General features: G+C 39.1%; 1 protein-coding gene across 1 annotated transcript in view; it reads left to right on the top strand.

Moving 5' to 3' along the window:
* KCNAB1 (potassium voltage-gated channel subfamily A regulatory beta subunit 1) overlaps positions 1-20,862 on the top strand; it is a 469,491-nt gene that overhangs the window by 402,155 nt on the left and 46,474 nt on the right. The window contains exon 8 of the mRNA XM_052636474.1: positions 5,121-5,207. Coding sequence (XP_052492434.1) covers positions 5,121-5,207 — 87 coding nt within the window. The remainder of the gene's footprint in view (positions 1-5,120; positions 5,208-20,862) is intronic.

The following is a 20,862-nucleotide window of genomic DNA, read 5'->3' as shown; positions in this document are numbered from 1 at the left end:
TATCCTTGGGGTTCACTGGGACTTGTCCTGCGATGAAGGTGACCTTATTCAAGATTGGAGTTTCATATGCACATTAAATTTGAGAAGTACTTTTGAAGAATGAGACAGAAGTCCAGTTCTTATAGAGCTCAGGCCACCTGTGTGCTGGATGACCTTGGCTACCTAAGTTATTTTTTAGAGTATAAAATTAGCTTAATTTGGGTATAATGCAGTTTTGAAAAAAATCTACGAAAGATCTTTTCAACAAGCCCTAAGTCCTTGATTTAGATCCAGTTAGAAACAACATTCTCCTTAGATTCACAAGGAAGGGATGAATATATTCTACACTTCTATATTCATTTGGAATATTCTATACTATATTGATTTGGAATCACAAGATCAGATCCACTCAGGATCTGAAAGTCTATTTATTAATTTACTCATTCCACAAACATTCATTAAACTCAAATTTGTGCCAGTGTTAAAATTTAGCAGATCAAAGCTCTTTAGTATCTAACATGAAAGAATGGAAATAGTTTGGTAAGTCAAACTGTAATCATAAGTAAAGTGTTTATTTGCTTTTACAAGCAAAAGCTGTGTCTGTCTGTATTTGCCTTTCAGGTAAGCAACAGTTTTGTTATGTGATTCAAAACACAAACCCATTGTCACTGTTTTAGGAGTAAGAGGGGAAAAACATATTAAAAAGCTCCACTTAAGACTTTTTAATGAAGGGCAAATGTCAAGCCCTACAATCTGAACTTTTTAAAAAAGAGATAATTGATAATTTTCAATTAAAGAATAAACTTCTTAACAAATGGATTCACTACAGGTTTCCTTTCTGATGTACCATGTTCATGGTAAATTCAAATCATCCACCCCAAATAATCATGTGTCATAATGGGAGGTGTAGCCACTTATTCTAGCACAGGACAGTCTTCTTTAAGAAGCATATGTCAAATCATGACTGAAGGTTTGATGAGAAGCTGGAAAATTAAATGGAGAAGCAGTGTACATTATTTAAGGCAACATCTTTTTCCAAGCCTGACAGGAAAACAAAAACACTATAGGCGTAGAAGATGATGACAAAGCATATTTGAATAGAAGCCTTGCAGAATTTCCAAACTACTCACGGCCTTATTTCTGCCGAGTTAAACTTGCCACAGTGAACACATGACCCACTGCTAACCCTGCCAACCTGCTTAATGTCTGAAATGAGCATATTTCTATAGATGCCTGTGAAATAGGTTTAATTGAATTGTTTCACCTTATGAACAATGCAGTTCCTGTTAAACTTCAGAACCTAAAAGGGAGATTAACTTCGATTTCTTTTTACTATAATCACTTGAAAGCTATTTTCTTTACATAACATAATTTATCCTCCTGTGGACTTTTGAGGAATTTCCAGTTAACTTCTAAACATTTCCCCGAGAGCAGGAAACGTTTTTCCTGCTCCTGTTTTCACTCCCACAGATACTGTGTTATTGCCAAGGGACAGGCTAATGTCAAAAGTGCCTTCTTGGACTTCCCTGCTCGTCTAGTGGCTAAGGATCCACCTGCCAATTTGGGGAACATGGGTTTGATCCCTGGTCTGGGAAGATTCCACATGCCATGGGGCAACTAAGCCCATGCACCACAACTACTCAGCCCATGCGCTGAAGCCCGTACTCGGCAACAAGCGAAACCGCTGCAAAGAGAAGCCTGTATGCTCCAACTAGACAATAGCACCTGCTTGCCACAACCAGGGAAAGGCTGAAGCAATGAAGACCCAGAATGGCCAAAAATAAATAAACAAGCAAGTACATTCAGTGCATGAGCACACTTATGTCCTTAGGTTATGATTAGCCGTTTAGATGCCCCTCTGGAGCCAAGGTTAATGCATTTTCACACACCTACTTAAAACAATACTTGGCCCCAAGTCAAAGCTCAACAAATTTTTGCTCAGTGGAAATAGAACATGACTATTTGTTTATTGGAGATAAACTCTAAATGGCTCTCAAGAAGACACTTGTTAGCAAGCCTTTATGTTGCTACAATTTAGCTACAAGATTAAAGCATCCAAATAGAAAAAGGCAGGGCTACCTGATTTGTTTTGCAGTCACATGAAGGATAGAAATAGAAAGATTGTCTAGCTCCATTTTGTGTTTGGAAAGATGAGAATACTAAAGCCCAAGGGGGCTAAAAGACTTTGGCAGGGTCATTCAGACGCAGCCAGTCCCAAGCTCTGTGTCTCACCTGCACGTGCACCTCTCCTCTGAACGCCAGACTGGCCCCTCCACCTGCCAAGAGCACCGTGGGGTTGACTGATGTGCTGCTCAGACACAACGTGGCTCCCACCACTGATGTTTCTCCTGTGACTTCATTTACTAACAGTCACATCATACTCGGGCCAAAAATCTAAGAGTCCTCCTTGATACCTCCAGCTCCACACTCCGTCTTCAGCACACCTAGAGTCCTCTTATTTCTACCTATACAACTTTCCTGAACATGAACACTTCTCACCAACTTGGTCCACGCGTGGTCTGCTGCAGTGACCTCCTGGTCTCCTTCCCTGCTTTCTCTCTGGCCCCTCACAGGTCACTCTCAGCAGCCAGGTGTCAGTTCAGAACACAAATCTGATAACATCATTTTCTTGGCTTAACTCTCATTTCCTTACCCCCTCACCAACATTCTGCTTTCTCATGTGGAGTAAAATCCGAAGATTTCCAAAGTGAGGGGATGGTGCCTCTCGGGAACACAACCTCTTTTTATTTCAGTTCAAGGTCAGAGTAGGGACTCAGTGGATCACTGACAGGATGCAACCCATCATTTCTTATATTCTTATGTGAATACTCTTGACTCTTGGCCTAAATATTAAAAAATAAGAAAAAAAAAGGCTTTCCAGAGAAAGAACTGAGAAATGAGGAATGACTGAATACAGAGAATATTGTCATTATATCAAGTTCCGTGTCATTATTTATGGATACACACTATTACCTTGAACAATGGACCTATACCAACAAATGCTCTCAATATGTACTGTTTGCTCCGTAAGTATAAATACTACATCCAGGCATCTTTAAACACCCAAAGCCTGCCACAGTTTCAGAGTCAATTTGAGACTCAGTACATGATTAGGACACTGAAGAAAAACACTTACATCATCACTGATCACACCTCATTTCAACAGGGTCAAGTCAGTCATAGCTTTTTCTCCTAGTTACTCTTAGCCCTGGCCAAGCTGTTAAGAAGAGACACAGAGGTGGAAGACCATCATCAGAAAGGAGAACTTTGTTTCCAGTGCCAGGCATGGGCCAGAACTGTCACGAATGACTTCCTTTTCAAACAAGGAGGTCCAGTGAAAATTGGCATTTAGTCTTTGGCACCGCTTATCCTGAACCTTTCCAGATGTGAGCACCACTGTTATGATTACCTCGCTTCTACAGACTGTTAAACCTACCAAGTGCTTGCCAACTGATTTTATTTGCTCTCTGGAGCCGTGATTCTGAAAGTTATAAGTATTGTTATCTTCACTACAGATTAGAGAACCAAGTCACACAAAACAAGTCAAATAACTTTGTGGGATAGCAAGTGGGATCACGCGCTAGAGTACAGATTTCCAACCTTTCAGACCTTGGGATACCCTGTTATTTGGGCTTCCCAGGTGGCACTAGTGGTAAAGAACCTGCCTGCCAATGCAGGAAACATAAGAGACCTGGGTTCGATCCCTGGGTTGGAAGATCCCCTGGAGGAGGGCATGGCAACCCATTCCAGTATTTTTGCCTGGAGAATCTCATGGACAGAGAAGCATGGTGGGTTGTTTGCTTGGTTATCTTTTCCTCTCCTTACTTCCTCCATACATTCAACTGCTTCCAGAGGGGGTTCATATCATAATGCTTTTTAAAGTAAATTTAATTTCAAGATGCCTATTGAGATAGCTGGTAATATCCCAAGCATGAAGGTCACCACAGTTTTTAAGGATAGGCATTAGACCTTACCTTACAATACCTGTCTATCCTAATCTCTTCACCAGAGCTTCTCTTAACAAGCTACCATCACAGACAATCAATCCTTTCTCAATGAATGAAAAAATATTTCCGGAACTGGATTCAAGCACTCCATTTTCCTGTCAGAAAAGTAATTGTGGCTGGCCAATAAACCAGTTTGAAAAATCAAATTTAAATGAGCCAGATTTAAATTTATAAGAGCCTCATTTAACATGCAATTAATTTTATGCCTATAATAAAAAGAAAAACCTCCAGTCTTCCTGTGGAATTAAATAGGCCGATAAGGAAGTGCTGTGCCTCTTAGAAATGAGATAAAGTAATTCTTGAACACTGTCATCCTTTTGGTTGCATAATATTGTATACAATACATCCTATTTCAGGGAAGTATTAATTTTACTGAAATTAATTTTTTTTCTGAGTAATCATAGTAATGTGACTCCGTGGTTAGAGTTGAGACATAAATTATTGGTTTGACTTGTTTTAAAACTCTAACTCTCTCCTTTATATTACCCCTTAAATCTTTAGAGCTTCTAGTGGTTTTGTTTCTTCTCAAAATAAGGGGGAATAATAGAAATGGTAGGATTCAGCTATAGGTTCTCCAAACTTTGTTTCAGTTAGTAAAATGTTGAGTGAAACCTTCATGTGCCAACCCTTTTATTCCTGTTAAAACCCATGTGTACATTAAGATGAGATTGTCAATCATTTATTTGTGATTTAGACAATTTTTATGTTTTGGATGTGCAATAAATATATCTCCATCACACTTTAAGCCTATTAAGCAATTCAAAATGTGACATTAACTTGCATTTTTCAAAAAGAAAGAAGTTAAACTTCTAGGCTGCTCTTTGTTCTAAACTTTGCTTCTAGGTTCAGCCACACAGGAGCCACTGTGAAAGGTCATTACCAAGTGTGGGTTTCCAGTAAGCACCAGTACTGCTGAGAAAGTTCTAAGGCTTTTCTTTGCTGGGGACAATGTCAATCCTTGATATATTTTTAAACATTTCTAGGGGCCAATGAACACATCACTGTATTCAATGTCTTTTTGAAACTAATCCAATGCTTTTTTTAAAGTAAATTCTTGAAGGAAAGCAAACTTCAGCAATTTCTAATAGTGCTCATGTTTAGACTTTCTGAGATTTTTCCTGCTTCTGTTCCCAGGACTGAAGGGCTCTCTCCAGAGGCTGCAGCTCGAGTATGTGGATGTAGTTTTTGCAAATCGACCGGACAGTAATACCCCCATGGAAGGTGAGTGAAGAAATTTAATAAAAGACCCTAGCAGCAGCAACGGAGTTATCAATTCTAGATTGATGACTTATTCCACTCACAGTAGGAAATGAAATATATTCAAACTTATTTGATTGAATGTGAAAAATAAAAACCTTTCCAGTTGATCTTTCAGTTTCATATTTACCCGCAAAGTTAGTGCTCTGCACGCTGCATCTTAATTAATTTTTAAGCATCTGCAGGCACTGGGAGTGTGTGTGTGTGTTAGTAGCTGAGTTATGTCTGACTGTTTGTGACCCCACGGACTGTAGCTCACCAGGCTCTTCTCTCCATGAAATTCTCTAGGCAAGAATACTGGAGTGGGTTGCCATTCCCTTATCCAGGGGATCTTTCCAACCCAGGGATAGAACCCAGGTCTCCTGCCTTGCAGGCAGACTCTTTACCATCTGAGCCACCAGGAAAGCCCTCCCTGGGAGTGTGGCTCCTGCCATTATGGTGCTCATTTTCTCCAGGTTTGCTTCACTTCTGTGATTCCATCAACTAAAACAATAAACATAATTGGAAGGGGAGTTTATAACCCAGCCATCATTATTTTGGAGTTCTCTGAGGGTCTTCTTATTTTGTAATGACTCTAGGTCTGATTAGTTTCCAATCTGTAATGATAAGTGCTAAGTGCTACTGTGAGCAGAGTCTTTACAGGAGTGACTATTTCAAAATGAAACTCTTCGTTACAGTCTGGTTTTTGAGTCTCAAGGAGCTGCAGTGTTTTATCCTCTTTCTGTTACAACTGTTTGAAGACAATTTAAGCATCTCCCCATGAAAGCTTTCAGAATGTTCCTAAAACCAGGTTTTCTTCAATTTGTGTTTATTTATGGAACCAATTGAGAAAGAATATAGTTTGGAAGGTTCTAGTTAATTGAGATTTATGCTCACATGAATTTTCACATACCTAAGGTAAATGAGAATGAAGATATTTGGGAAAAAGAAAGGAAAAAAACATACTTTGATTATTCAAGGCTTACTATATGACATAGATTTATACATATTTAGTGAATTAGAACATAACATAAAATTACACTAAAGGTAAATTTAATTTTGATGATTCAAAAAGTAGTTCTGGGTCTTGTAACAAGTCAGGTTCTGTAAAGGTTTGTTCTTGCTAGAGGGTTATAGAAGTTATGGAAGCTGTAAATGATTGAAGTATATATGTTTCTGTAGGTTGAATTTCTGGAAAAAAAAAAGTTATGGAAACTTTTTTTCCTTATCATTTATCTCTTTCTCAACCACAGTTAAATGGTTAAAATATATATTTCTTTATCTTATTTTTTGCTAGAGTTTTCTGCTTTTTTGATTTGAGTAAATTAGAAGTTTATTATAAAGCAAGATCACTGTTGGAAATTCAAGAAATTATCTGTGGAAATGACATAAAATGCATATTTTTGTCAAAGCAAAGAATAGGTGTTTGATAAAGTGAATCATAAACATTTTATTTATGTTAGAAGTATATATTGCAAGGATGGTATGATGTCACAGTATTCTTAATGCCACGTTAAAACAGCACTGACACTGTCGTGCGAGCACAATTGTCAAGTAAGATGCCATTTAGTGGCAGCTCTTAAAGACTGAAATTACTTCCCATTTTAAGTGCCTAGTGAACTATTTTCTTCTTAGGAAAAATGTCCTTTGCAATTATGCTATGTACAGGATAGAGGAACATCTGGGATTTTTTTTGCATTTTTTTTGGGGGGGGGCTCATTCTGCCCATTCTACCATTATCTTTAATCTGAGGGATATAAAGTACAAGTCTCTGAAACAGAAAACATTATAATCTGCATTATATACCTACAGAAGGAGGATATTCTCAATTAGGAGACAAACTATATGATACTAATAAGATAATGGTGTCTCTTGTATAAACACAGATTATGTATTGACATTATTAGAAGGGAGCTTCAAAACATTAAAAAAAAAAAAAAAACAGATTGCAGCCTGATAGAATGTATAACTGCAGCATTATCCAGCCTCTGCTGGAATCAGGAAATATTTATATTTTCTCTGAGTTTCTTACAGAAAATTCCACAAAGCATAATAGGAAGCTGTTTTATCATGAGTTATTGTCCAAGTTTGGAAGTCTAACAAAGGGTGTCAAATAGAGATTTGCACTTGTTGATAGGGTCAAGGAACATGGCATTTCATAGCTCTGTGGCAACCAGCCACTTTATGCTGGAATATAGCCTGCTCTCCCCACCCCCACCAAAGGGAGATCCACTCCTGGCTGGTGCATCAGACCCAGGGCTTATTCCTCTGGGAGAACTTAGCAGAGACACACTGTAGGCAAGTCTCCATGTGGGACTTGTTCCAGATTGAAATAGCTTCCCTGTGATGTCTCACTAGCTTTGTAGAAAGTGTGTATCCTTAAACAGTATACTTATTTGTTCCAAGATGAGCCAGATGGAAGGGCTAGTTTGATATTAGCCTCTAGAAACTCATTCTCCACATTTAGCCTTTCCTACTTAACTGTAACAAAGGAAAGGACTGATCTGGGCAACTGAGAGAAGAAACTGAATAAAAAGAAGAAAATAAGGAATAGAATAGACAAGGATTGCCAGGTGATCTTGGGTGCATTTTCTCCTCTAAAATGGAAAAAAAAAAAAAAAAAAAAAAATGTCTAAGCTATGTCTGAACTCCATGTTGTTATTAAGTTTCATTTTTGCAATGATTTTGTAAATCATATGTATATGTGTATTAGTGAAAATTGTATGTGTACAATGGGGTCTACCTTAGGAAGCCTATTAGGGTTTTTGAAAACAATACAGAAAAGTAAATGTTACATATAATCAAAATTACCCTTGAAAACCCTATAGTAGCTATAGTAGTTATTTGTTAGTCAGTGTTACTCAATAGCCTTTAGTTATTCAATTTCATCTCCAAATACAGTGACAAAATCATCACTAGATACTTTCCCAGACATGTTTTGTTTTTTTTTTCCTTTTGGCAATGGTTTTAATATTATTCACATACTTTTCTTATTTTAGCAACTCACATTGGCAATTTTAGGCTCAGTTGCATCCATTTCTGTCTAATATAAGTGATGGAACAGTGGTTTCCAAGTGCATATTGCTGAATTTTTGTATATTAAATCTATATATGTTGGCACTATTCTCTATATGTGTGCTTCACAGTAAACCCTTAGCATTTATAGATAATCTTTATTGGTTTCAACCATTCCTTGTCAAGTCCATAGACCCATAACACACCCTAACTTATAATTTTGCCAAGGAACCTATATTAAATTCTGGGGAACCAACAAGAGAACACAGACCAGCTTTCTAAGACTTATTTTAAACAACTTTGATTTTAATTTATTAACGTGCCAACCCCATTCACCTGGTTTGCAACTATGAAAGGATATTAAGTGGGAACATTTCTAGAATAAACTTATGTGAGTTTCATCTAGGTTCTGAATATCAGATGGAAGCAACTGAGCCAGAGAAAAATTAGCAGTAGCATTCTCATAATATTTTAGCATCATGGATCAAATTAGATTTTGCCTTCCTTTCTTCCTTAGAAATCCAGTAGACAAAAATGAGTCTTCTCAAAAGAATGGCCATAAACTCCAAAAGTGCAATCAGTGGAGAAAGGCGGTGAGACTGCCTTTGTAATGTGCAATCCTGTGGAATGCAATTAGACATTTTACAGCTACGGGAAGATGTTTTTGACAACAGAGGGGAACTTGTATACTTTTCCCTCTGTCCTTCTTGTTTATTTTTTTCTGGTTCACCTAGTAGTAAGTCTTTTTTTTTTTTTTTTCCCGAGCATCTGCCATGCCATCTGTCTCTTATAATATCTGGTGTTGATGGCATCATGTTTTCCAATACCAGAAAAAAATCACCCCCATGTCCCATTTTTTCTTTTTTATGCTGCTGTGTTCTTCCCAGTAGTCACTGACAGGTCCTTGAGTGTCATGATACTCATATTTTTAAGTCTCTCACTCCCATAAATCCCCCAAGTATACTTCACAATCTTCTCTTAAGCTCATTAGGCAAGAGAAAGTTAATTCCATCATGAATCATGTTGGACATGGATAGACACAGAGCACTTGTGTGCCTGAGGACCTGCACGAGAAGTTTTTTGGTGTGGTTTTCAGTCATTCCCGAGGGCCAGACTACTCATCCATACTCTTCTCACTGCTCTAGGGATGAGGGGACTGGGCATGGTTATGGTCATGAAAGGAACTTATAAACCATGTACCACTTGTGAATAATAGAAAAAAGAAGGGACCCATTTTAGTTTACATAGCTTTTTGAAAGAAGAAAAGCCACTAAATTCATTGATCTGGGAATATTATGATGTTTTAAATTAAATTACATTTTAATTAAACTTTTATTTAAAAAAAATGCTTGGAATTGAGCCCTCTAACTTTTATTTATTTAGAATTTTTTGCCAAAACTAGTTAATCTTACAAACTCCCTAAGTCATTAGATGTTATTCCCAACCTAATTACAGTTCAAATTATTTATTTATTTTCCTGCTAGTAGGTCAACGCAGACATAAAACAACCCAGATGTCTTATTTCAAAAAAGGGGGACAAGATCAAAGTTAGCATTGCTTAATTCCCATAACATCATCATGTCAAACAACCTATTCCATAAGAATTCGCTTCTTTCAATACCATCTTTTTTTACTGTCCCCATGTGCCAGCAGGATTCTATTGATATTCAGGAAACTAGGACATCCTTCCAATGACAGCGCAGGAAATACCAGAGTGGCAAACATTTCAGCATCCCAAATTTTCTGTACTTTTTCAGTTCCAGAACATTGGATCTGGATTTTTAGCATCTAAAGGAAAGTTTTCAGAACAAAAATTTAATGACTCCCCTCACCAAGGCTAGAAATGGGGCTCCTCAAGTTGCACAGTGGTAAAGATTTCACCTGCCAATGAAAGAGACACAATAGACGCAGGTTTGATCCCTGGGTTGGGAAGATCCTCTGAGGTAGGAAATGGCAAGCCACTCTAGGATTCTTGCCTGGAAAATTACATAGACAGAGGAGTCTGTTGGGCTACAGTCTGTGGGGTCTCGAAGAGTCAGCACGACTGAGCAACTGAGCAAACACATACAGACCTATAAGTATTACCTAACCACCATGGATCACACCGTCTGCCTTTATATTTTACTGTCTTCCCTGAAAAACACCCTATATGTGTCCCCCAAAAGGCATAATAGCAGGAAGAAATCTGCAAATATTCTATAAGAGTGCTGTTCCATAGACATATTTTGAAAGCCATATATATACTTTCAATTTTCTATTACTTATATTTTAAAAGTAAAAAGAAACATGAGATTAATTATAAAATATACTTTAATTTAAGCCAATATATTAAAAATTTCAACATATAATCAATATCAAATTTTGAGGGGATATTTTGCCTTTATTTCATAATAAGTCTTTGAAATCTGTTATGTACTTCACACTCATTTTGTTGTTCAATCACTAAGTCATGCCTGACTCTTCACAGCCTCATGGACTGCAGCATGCCAGGCTTCTCTATCCTCCACTATCTCTCAGAGTTTGCTCAAACTCGTGTCCATTGAGTCAGTGATGCCATCCAACCATCTTATCCTCTGTTACCCCCTTCTCCTCCTGCCCTCAGTCTTTCTCAGCATGAGGGTCTTTTCCAATGAGTCGGCTCCTCACATCAGGTGGTCAGAGTATTAGAGCTTCAGCATCAGTCCTTCCAGTGAACGTTTAGGGTTGATTTCCTTTAGGATTGACTGGTTTGATTTCCTTGCGGTCCAAGGGACTCTCAAGAATCTTCTCCAACACCACAGTTCAAAAGCATCAATTCTTCAGTTCTGAGCCTTCTTTATGGTCCAACTCTGACATCCATATATGACTATTGAAAAAACCATAGCTTTGACTAGACAGACCTTTGTCGGCAAATAAATGTCTCTGCTTTTGAATATGCCATCTAGGTTGGTCATAGCTTTTCTTTCAAGGAGCAAACATCTTTTAATTTCATGGCTGCAGTCACCATCTGCACTGATTTTGGAGCCCAAGAAAATAAAGTCTGTCACTGTTTCCATTTTTCCCCCATCTGTTTGCCATGAAGTGATGGGACCAGATGCCATGATCTTCGTTTTTTGAATGTTGAGTTTTAAGCCAACTTTTCTACTCTCTCAGCTTCATCAAGAGGCTCTTTAATTAATCTTCGCTTTCTTCCATTAAAGTGGTATCATCTGCATATCGAGGTTATTGATATTTCTCCCAGCAAACTTGAATCCAGTTTGTGCTTCATCCAGCCCAGCATTTCACATGATGTGTTCTGCATTTAAGTTAAATAAGAAGGGTGACAATATACAGCCTTGAAATACTCCTTTCTGGATTTTGAACCAGTCTGTTGTTCCATGCCCACTTACAGCACATCTTAATTTGGGCCAGCCACATTTCAAGTACTCAATAACCACCTGTGGCTAGTGGCTACTATTTCACCACACAAGTCTTTAAACTCTAGTTCAAGTCTAGCAGAACACCAGACACATAATAAGTGCTCAATAAATATTTGTTGTATGGATGGGTGCATGGAGGGATGATTAGATGGATGAGTGAACAAATCGTTTTAGTGAATGAATGAAGCTGAATGAAACTAAAGTTAAATAGATACATCTTCATTTTTCTCCTTGAAAACCTATTTTGGTTTCCTAATATCGCTGTGATTGGGGGCCGGAGGGATTGGGGGCAGGAGGAGTAGGGGACGACAGAGGATGAGATGGCTGGATAGCATCACTGACTCAATGGACGTGAGTCTGAGTGAATTCCAGGAGTTGGTGATGGACAGGGAGGCCTGGCGTGCTGCGATTCATGGGGTCGAAAAGAGTCCGACACGACTGAGCGACTGAACTGAACTGAACTGAACATCTGTGAATATTCTGGTACTTGATCTGGTTCAGCATATTTCAGGGTGATACTAAGGACAGATTGCTGGCAGAGAGTCCCAGGACACTGTGACATTCCATTTCTCCTCATCTGCCTTAACGGCAGCATGAGATGCCAGATCTCTCTACAGAAATCTGCTTGATGCCTAAATGAGCAGAAATGAATGGAGGGATGATTCTTGGGCAGTTCAGTTGCCCCTGAGGATTACTATATCAGATTTAAAATTATCTAACCCGTTTCATTTATGACCTTGGCCAGGATACTCTGAGGCCTCTGGTATTGATCAGATCAATTTAACCTCCTGGCTTGAAAGGCTGGGACAGCTGAATTTTCAAGAAATTAATTTGGAGAAAATGGTTTTCCTCTTCAAGAGGATGAGCCAAACCCTACCAAGCCCATGGTTTAAAAAAAAAAAAAGTGTTCCAAGTTTACTAAATCAGTTTTATTTCCATTTTAACTGTGAATTCACCAAACGTTTTACTGCTACTTTAGACTTATTCATCTGATGTTTTATCCTTTACAGAATACCAAGTCATGTCATTAAAAAAAAATTAATTTCATTCATTCTAAGAAATAACATTTGGAAATGGTTGCAATGTTCTTCCAGTGTCTGGTGTTTGCCTGTGTTTTTGTTGTTGTTGTTGTGTTAGAAAAATCTCATGTTTCTACAATTGTAAGCTTCTTTCTCTTTAGGACAATATTTCTGTAAAATGATCTGGGGGACATCAGATGGACACAGCATTAAATTCTGGCTTTGCTACCTATGTATACCTAGGACACGTTACTACCCTCACTGAAGCTCAGTCTCTTCATCCAAAAATGCAGGTAACACATATAGTGATTTCTGAAGGAGTTAACAGTGTGGATACAGCATCTCACTCACAGTAGGGGAAAGAAACGTAAGCCCCATTTCTAGAATGCCCCATACAACACACATGCACATAAAACTCCCCTTTCTCTGGATCTTTCTCAAAGGTGAGCATAGGAGACGACTAAGACCCTAAAATTATAATGGAATGAAAATCAAATGAAGACGGCCACGATGCAACATCAACCAGGGTCTGTGGTGAGGCCATGTAGAAACACGGTACACAGTTAGCAATGGAATCTTCTTCTAGCTCATTTTTTCTCCTTGAAATTTTGTTCTGAGATCCTCCAGGCCCTTTAAAATTATTCAATTATAGATTTTCCAGGGTTAATTTATTCAGTCAAAGGTCATCTTGAGCCTGTGGTTTTATTTTCAAAAGTGTCTCTAGAAAAAACTCAATAATAGGATCCACTCATTTGTTCAGTTGACGTTTTTTGAATCTCTGCACTAGCAGACAGAAGGTGCCTGGGTCAATAGCACACTTGCTCTATTGGAAAGACTCAAGCACAAATCTACCTGGCCATTAACTGCAGCTCACTAGTTAGCTTGATGTGCAGCTGTGGACTCTGCATTTTTGAGGATTTTGAGGCCAGAATGGGATCACCAGTGGGTGACTGATTTAAGAATACATTTAACAATAAAAAACATACAAAAAATACTTTTAAGTCTCACACAGTTCACATATATTTAGTGTATCTTGACTGTTTCATGTTTCATGCCATAAGCAAATGGATGCATTGTGAATATCATCCTTTCCTCAATGCTCAGTACACACATTGTCTTCTATGTCCATGGCCCCCATGACTCAGAGATTATTAATCCACTTAGTCTTACTATAAACATGATGTTAATTTTACCTGTCTCACAAGCTCCTTGTTTCTCTACCCAGTATCATTTATCTTCTTTACATTTCTTACTTTCTTGAGCAGAACTGAATAATCTTAAGTAACACAGAAAAGGCACATTACAGACATGATAGAGTTCACCACCCTTAGTTGTTGGCATGCTGTCTCAGATTTGCAGAGTAAATTTCTAGGGCAACTGGGAAAATTTCCAGAGTTTGGACCATGGATGACTGTGGTATCCATCTATCAAGAGCAGAGCCCTGGTTAACAAGTTTTCATTTTCCAAATAGATCCCTTAGAGAGAATAGGAGTTTTAGAACCCACTGATACTGAGAAGTTAAGATTGCCAAGGCTGCAGAAAATACGTGACAAGCTGGCTTTAAAGGAAACTATATTCCCAATAATTATTTGTAATCATTTAAGGGTGTATCTTGTGCTTTCTTGGGAAGCCAGATACTCCCAACCACATTTAATAAATTCCTGTTGCAAAGGAGGATCCTGGTGATATTCTATGCAGTTTACCTACTTCCTCTATTCTCTTTCCCTTTTTCCCCTTTCCTCACATCTTCAGTTGACAGTGAAGACAGATACAACTGCTCTCATTAGTAAGACACAAAAGGAGAAACAATGTGGGCCACGTGTCTGGAGGCCCATTCTACTTCCTCACCACAAATATGTGGTCTCCACCAAGCTCAGAAAGGGTGATCTTTCGGGTTTTGTTTTTAGTTAAGAAAAAATAGAGAGTGGAAACGGCTTCTGCTCACCCCAGCTATCAGGTGGAAAGAGAACTGCTTAGTATTCTGGGGCTGTGGGTTTGTGACTCATGTGAGCTTCCTTCTGTGTGAGCTGTCATCTCCCTGAAAGTTGCTGGAGTTGTGACAAGAGTCACCTCCACATTCTGAGGGGATGTTGCCTCAGTCTCAGGGGCATTCATCTCTACAAGCTCCTCATGGTGCTGTAGCTGATCTGCAGTCCCATGGGTATAGGACTCTGAGACTAGCATTGTCCAACTCTTCAGCCCAGATAGGTGGGGCTATGGGTTTAAGCTGCCTGTCAAAGCAGAGTCTTGATCAGGGTTTACTAGCATGCGGATTCAGTGAGCTGAATGAGCTCCTGTGTCATTGCTCATCTGGAATTCTCAGACAATGGGAATAAACAAATACCCTTAAGTCTCTCTCTTACTTTCTGTAAAAATGAAGTAATGAGAGACTCAATGGCTTGTTTTAAAGCCCTCCTGGGTGTTGAATATGTGTAGTGAAATAATATGGGATCTACAATCAGAGGCTGAGGATACTAGTGTTAGGTGTGTGAACTTGCTTGAGCTGCTCAGAGTTTCTGCAGCTCAGTTTTTCATTTGGAAAATGGGAAGAATAAAAAAAGTACCTTGTCTAGCTATTTCCAAGATTGTTGTGATGATAATATAAGTGGAAATGTTGGATTAATTGTAATTTGTAACATCTGTACAAATATTTTGAGATTATCACTGTTACATGTGTGTGTACATGTAATAAGATGTCACACCTGAAGTTTCAACCAGACATCAAGACACAACAGAATTTCAAAGAGAGATGTCAAATCTCCATTTCTGTACTTGCAAAGGAAAAAGACAAGAGCTGACTCCACAACTTTTTCTTCCCCTGATATTTTATTTGAAGAAATCAGAAACCTGCAGGAAGGTTGAAAAAAATAAACAGCCAAGTCTTCACCTCGATTTACCAAACCGTGCTATATTCGCCTCTATTTTGCTCTCTCTTGTACTCTCACAGTATGACCTTTCACCCATAAATACTTTCTTCTCTCTCCTGAGACTTGGCATTCTTCCACACAAGCATCATGCACTCATCATACTCAAGAATGTTAACACTGGTACACTGCTGTTACCTATACAAACAGTACTCAAATTTCCTAAACTCTCCTTTAAGGATTTTGTTGCTGTTGTTTGAGAGGGAGGTGAGTCTGTGATTTGATTAAGAATCGCACATTACATTAAGTTGTCATGGCTTTTTAATCTTTTTTATTCTAAAATGTTTCCTCCACCTTGTTTTCTCTTTGATGACAATGACCTTTTTAAGAAAAATGTAAGCCAGTTGTTTTCCAGAATGTCTCTTCAGTCTGGATTTGTCTGATTGTTTTATCATGATTAGATTAAGATCAAGCATCTTTGGCAAGAAGATTACACAGATCATGCTGGGTCCATCTCAGTGTGTCTCTCAGGGGGCCCTGGGGGGTCACTTTCCATTCTTGGCCATGTTAAAGTTAATCACTCGGTTAAGACGATGTCTCAGTTTTCTCCACCATGATGGTATCTTTAAGACTTGGCAATGAATAAATAAGTTTGGGTGTGATTCTTCGAGACCGTGTGAATAGCTTTGTTGCTCACCACCTGGAGTTGGCATCCACTGCCGATCTCTGCCTGCAGTAGTAATTAACAGTAGAAAGTTATTACAATTACCCTTCCCCATTTATGGGCTTCCCTGATGACTCCGCAGGTAAAGAATCTGCCTGCATTGCAGGAGACACAGGAGATGCAGGTTTGATCCCTTTTCAGGAAGATCGCCTGGAGGAGGAAAATGGCAACCCACTACAGTATTCTTGCCTGGGAAATCCCATGGAGAGAGGAGCCTGGCAGGCTACAGTCCAAAGGTTCACAAAGAGTCAGACACGACTGAGGCATTCTGCCACAAAGAGGAAGTTTCCCCTCACTCTAAGTTCTGTGCCTCTCCCCTCAATCTGCTTCAGGAAAATAAAGGCTGAAAGAGAGGATCTAGTGGGCAGGGTATAGCTGGAAAAACTACACTGTGATACCGAGTTGGGGGTGGAGAGCATGACCATCATGGTCGGGGAGTAAAGAGGCTTGGGAGCTGACTCACGCCTGGCAAACCTACAGATAGAGAAGTGGGCTGAGTCTCTACTTTATGGTACAGCCGGAGAGTGTACCCTCCCTGGAGGTGTCCAGGAGGGCAACTTTGAATATTTCCTGTGGGGGGTCATCTTGGGTCTGTCCTCCAGGAGAATAGTGGGGGCTAGAGCTGGACACCCAGAGCCAGTAGGAGAAGGGTTTACGAGAGAGGCAGAAAGTAGAGAAATAGCGAAGCCAGCCATGCCCTCCCTCATTACCCTCTGCTGCAGCCATTAGTCTAAGCAGATCCCAGCTGGGACAGGGAAAGGAATTTGAGTTTGTAATTTTGATTGACATCTCTAAAGGCTGTGTTTATGATCTAAAAGGATGTCAGGACTGTTCATTACCCAAGAGTGGCCAGAAAAACTGTGAGACAGCCTGAGTTTTCATCAGGGTCAAGGTTTCATTGTTCCCACTGAATGTAAAGGGGCAGTAGGAGATTAAAAAATAAAACAGGGTCATAATTACATTATCATGAGTCATGCTCATTCCACATACTAGTTATATATGTTTAAATACCTAATTTTAAGTTGATCTTACTTAAATTACACATGAAAAAAATTAACTTTTCTATTAGCTTCAGAAAACAAATTTGTTTGCTTTATAAGAAAATATCATGTCCAATATAATTGGAAGTTCAGGAAAATCTTCATGCTAAAGATTTAAGTTACCACAAATTATAAAATAAGGCCCTTGACCACTTGTTTAAAATGTGTACATTGAACACAGATATCTTTGTACCTCATGAACACTGCCCAGGCATCTGAGGACTTTTGAAAGTGTCACTATTTTGGGGAGTGTTTGTCAGTATTCAAATACTAAAAAAGATTATAAGGCACAAAACCTCAGCTTCTGCAGTTTGAACTTGATCCATCCTTTCTAAATGCATTTTTATATTAGATTTTATTTATTTGCTTTAAATTCTGAAAGATGACCAGTGTGACTAGCTTCAGTGAAACCAGTCTTACCATACTAATAACTAACTGAGATCCCTTTAGACAATTTTCTAAAATCCTAGTGGAGTCAATTCAAAATTTACTTATACAATAAAATTCATTTTTGTTGTTTTTTTAAGGACCAGTAGATAGACTGTGTGGGTACAGGGAAACAATAGAAAGGAAAGGAAAGTTTAGAATTATCAATATTCTCTTTCACTTGGACAAAAAAGGAAAATATATCACTAGCATGGAAACTGGAAGCATGTTTGGTGATAGAATGAATCTAATTATCCCTAGAAATGAGTGTTTTTATCTAGTAAGACAAGAAGAAAAAGACAAAATGACATGAGAATTCACACAAAACTTAACAGAAAGGAAAAAATGGAGATATGGGGACCAAAAAGAAAAATTGGGAAGGAAAAAAGGATGAAATTTTATTTCCCCCATCCATTTCTCCTACTCCCTTCTCAGTCACAGTGTCAATCTTTCAAACTCCTTCCTGAGAACACCTACAGAATACATTTTAATGTCATTGTACCATATTCAGGATGGCCCAGAGAAGAGCATGATATAATAAAAAAAAATACTCAGGTCTAAAACATATCTTATTTCTTTATTTATATTCAGCTAATATTTGTGAGTGCCTGCTGCACTGGACATTGTCCTTGATGCATGGGACAGACAAGAGAAAAAAATAGACAAAGATCCCCATCCTTGAGGGACACATTCATTCTAGCAGGAGAGACAGGAAATAAACAGGAAAACAATAAAAATGAACTTATATAGACTGTTGTGTGTGTAGGGGGGTGTGTGTGTGTTAGTTGCTCAGTTGTGTCCAACTCTGCTACCCCCTGGACTTTAGCCAGCCAGGCTCCTCTATCCATGGAATCCTCCAGGTAAGAATACTGGAGTAGGTTGCCATTTCCTTCTCCAGGGGATCTTCCCAAACCAGGGATTGAAGCTGGGTCTCCTGCATTGCAGGCAGATTCTTTACCATCTGAGCCACCAGGGAACTCCATATATAATATTAGAAAGTGCTAAGTGTTATTGAAAAAAGAAAAATTAGAACAGGGTAGCATGAATGGGGATGTTTGGAGTCAGGAGTGGTCACTGAGAAGAGACTTAAAGGAGTAAAGTGAGTAATTGGAAGGTAGGTAAGGACAGTGTTTCTGGCTAGAGACACAGTATAGAGACACTAAGATGGGAGAAACCCACTGTGTTTGGGGAACATCAAGCACACCAATGTGGCTGCCGAGTGAGGAAGGAGTATAGGAAAAGTTGAGTTTAGAGAGATTACAGGGGCCAGATCTTTGGGGACTCACTGAATTTTGGAAAAAGAAGTGATGTGATTTGACTTACATTTCTAAAGAATCTCTTTGGCCTGGAATTAAAATAAGTTATAAAGGGGCAAATGTAGGAGCAAGGAGATATGTTCAGAAATAATTGTAACAATCTAGAAGAGAGACAGGGCTTCCCATGGCATAGTGGTAAAGACTCCACCTGCCAGTGCAGGAGATCCAGGGCAGGAGACATGGATTTGATCCCTGGGTAGGGAAGATCCTTTGGAGTAGGAAATGGCAACCCACTCCAGGATTCTTGCCTGGAAAATTCCATGGACACATGAGATTGCAAAGAGTCACAAATAAGCACCTAGGCACACAGGTGAGAGATGATGGTGGCTCAGATGACGGCGCTAGCTGTGGAAGTGTAAAGCTGGTCTAATGTGAAGAAGTACTGAATGCAGAGTCAGAAGTTCCTGGTGAACTAGATGTGGGTGTAACAGAAAGAAAGGAGTGAAGAATGATGCCAAGGTTTTTGACCTGAGTAAGCAGAAGAATGGAGTTGCCATCCGCTGATATGGGGAGTACCACAGGTGATGGTGGCTTGTTGGGGAAGATCAGGAGTCTGGGCTTAGTCATCTTGAGGTTGAGATGTTCATGAGACATCTAAGTGGAGATGTTGAGTTGGCTGTTGGACACTGAATCTGAAACTCAGGAGACAGCCTTGGGATGGAGATGCAGATTTGGAGGGTATCTGCATGTAGATGGTATTAATGCTTTGAGAACTGATAAAATCACACAGGGAGTAAAAATACAAAGAAAGATTTTAAAATATGAAAAAGAAAATAGAAGGAAAGGACAAAGGACTAAGACCTGGAGATTCCAGTATTAGGAAGTTGTGGGCATGGGGAGAAGAGTGTGCTGCTCAAGGGTAAGGTAAAGAAAATATATCAAGGGGGAGGAAGTAATAAATCGTATCAGATGCTACTGATAGGTCAAGTAAGGTGAGAACTGAAAATTGTTCATTGGTATCTATAGTGTGGAGATCAACAATAACTTTGACAAAGAGCAGTTTGGGTGAAACAGGGAGTGGATGAGGAAATGGAAGGCATCTAATCTCTGAGTCTTGGTTTCCTCACCTGGAAAGCAGTGAGGAAACCTCTTGATTTAGGAAGACCAAGTAATATATTTCTGCCCTCTTTACAAAAAAAAAAAAAAAAAAGCCTCTTTGCAAAAAACCACCCAATAAATAGCACTAATGCCCAAAAAAGATGGCCTCTTCATTATAGGGCTTCCCTGGTGGCTCAGAGGTTAAAGTGTCTGCCTCTAATATTGGAGACCTGGGTTCGATCCCTGGGTCAGGAAGATCCCCTGGAGAAGGAAATGGCAACCCACTCCAGTATTCTTGCCTGGAGAATCCCATGGATGGAGGAGCCTGGTGGGCTACAGTCCATAGGGTTGCAAAGAGTCAGACACGACTGAGCGATTTAACTAACTAACTTCATTATAGGGGACTGGAATGCAAAAGTAGGAAGTCAAGAGATACATGGAGTAACAGGTAAATTTGGCTTTGGAGCACAAAACGAAGCAGAGCAAAGGCTAACAAAGTTTTGCCAAGAAACTGCACTGCTCATAACAAAAACAACAACTGGTCTTCGAACAACACAGAGAAGACTCTACACATGGACATCACCAGATGGTCAATACCAAAATCAGAATGATTATATTCTTTGCAGCCAAAGATGGAGAGACTCCATATAGTCAGCAAAAATAAGACCTGGGGCTGACTATGGCTCAGATCATGAACTCCTTATTGCCAAATTGAGACTTATATTGAAGAAAGTAGGGAAAACCACTAGACCATTCAGGTGTGACCTAAATCAAATCCCTTACGATTATACAGTGGAAAT

Source organism: Budorcas taxicolor, chromosome 1 (assembly GCF_023091745.1).
Source record: "Budorcas taxicolor isolate Tak-1 chromosome 1, Takin1.1, whole genome shotgun sequence".
Classification (NCBI taxonomy): Eukaryota; Metazoa; Chordata; class Mammalia; order Artiodactyla; family Bovidae; genus Budorcas; species Budorcas taxicolor.
This window is presented reverse-complemented; position numbering and strand designations above follow the sequence as displayed.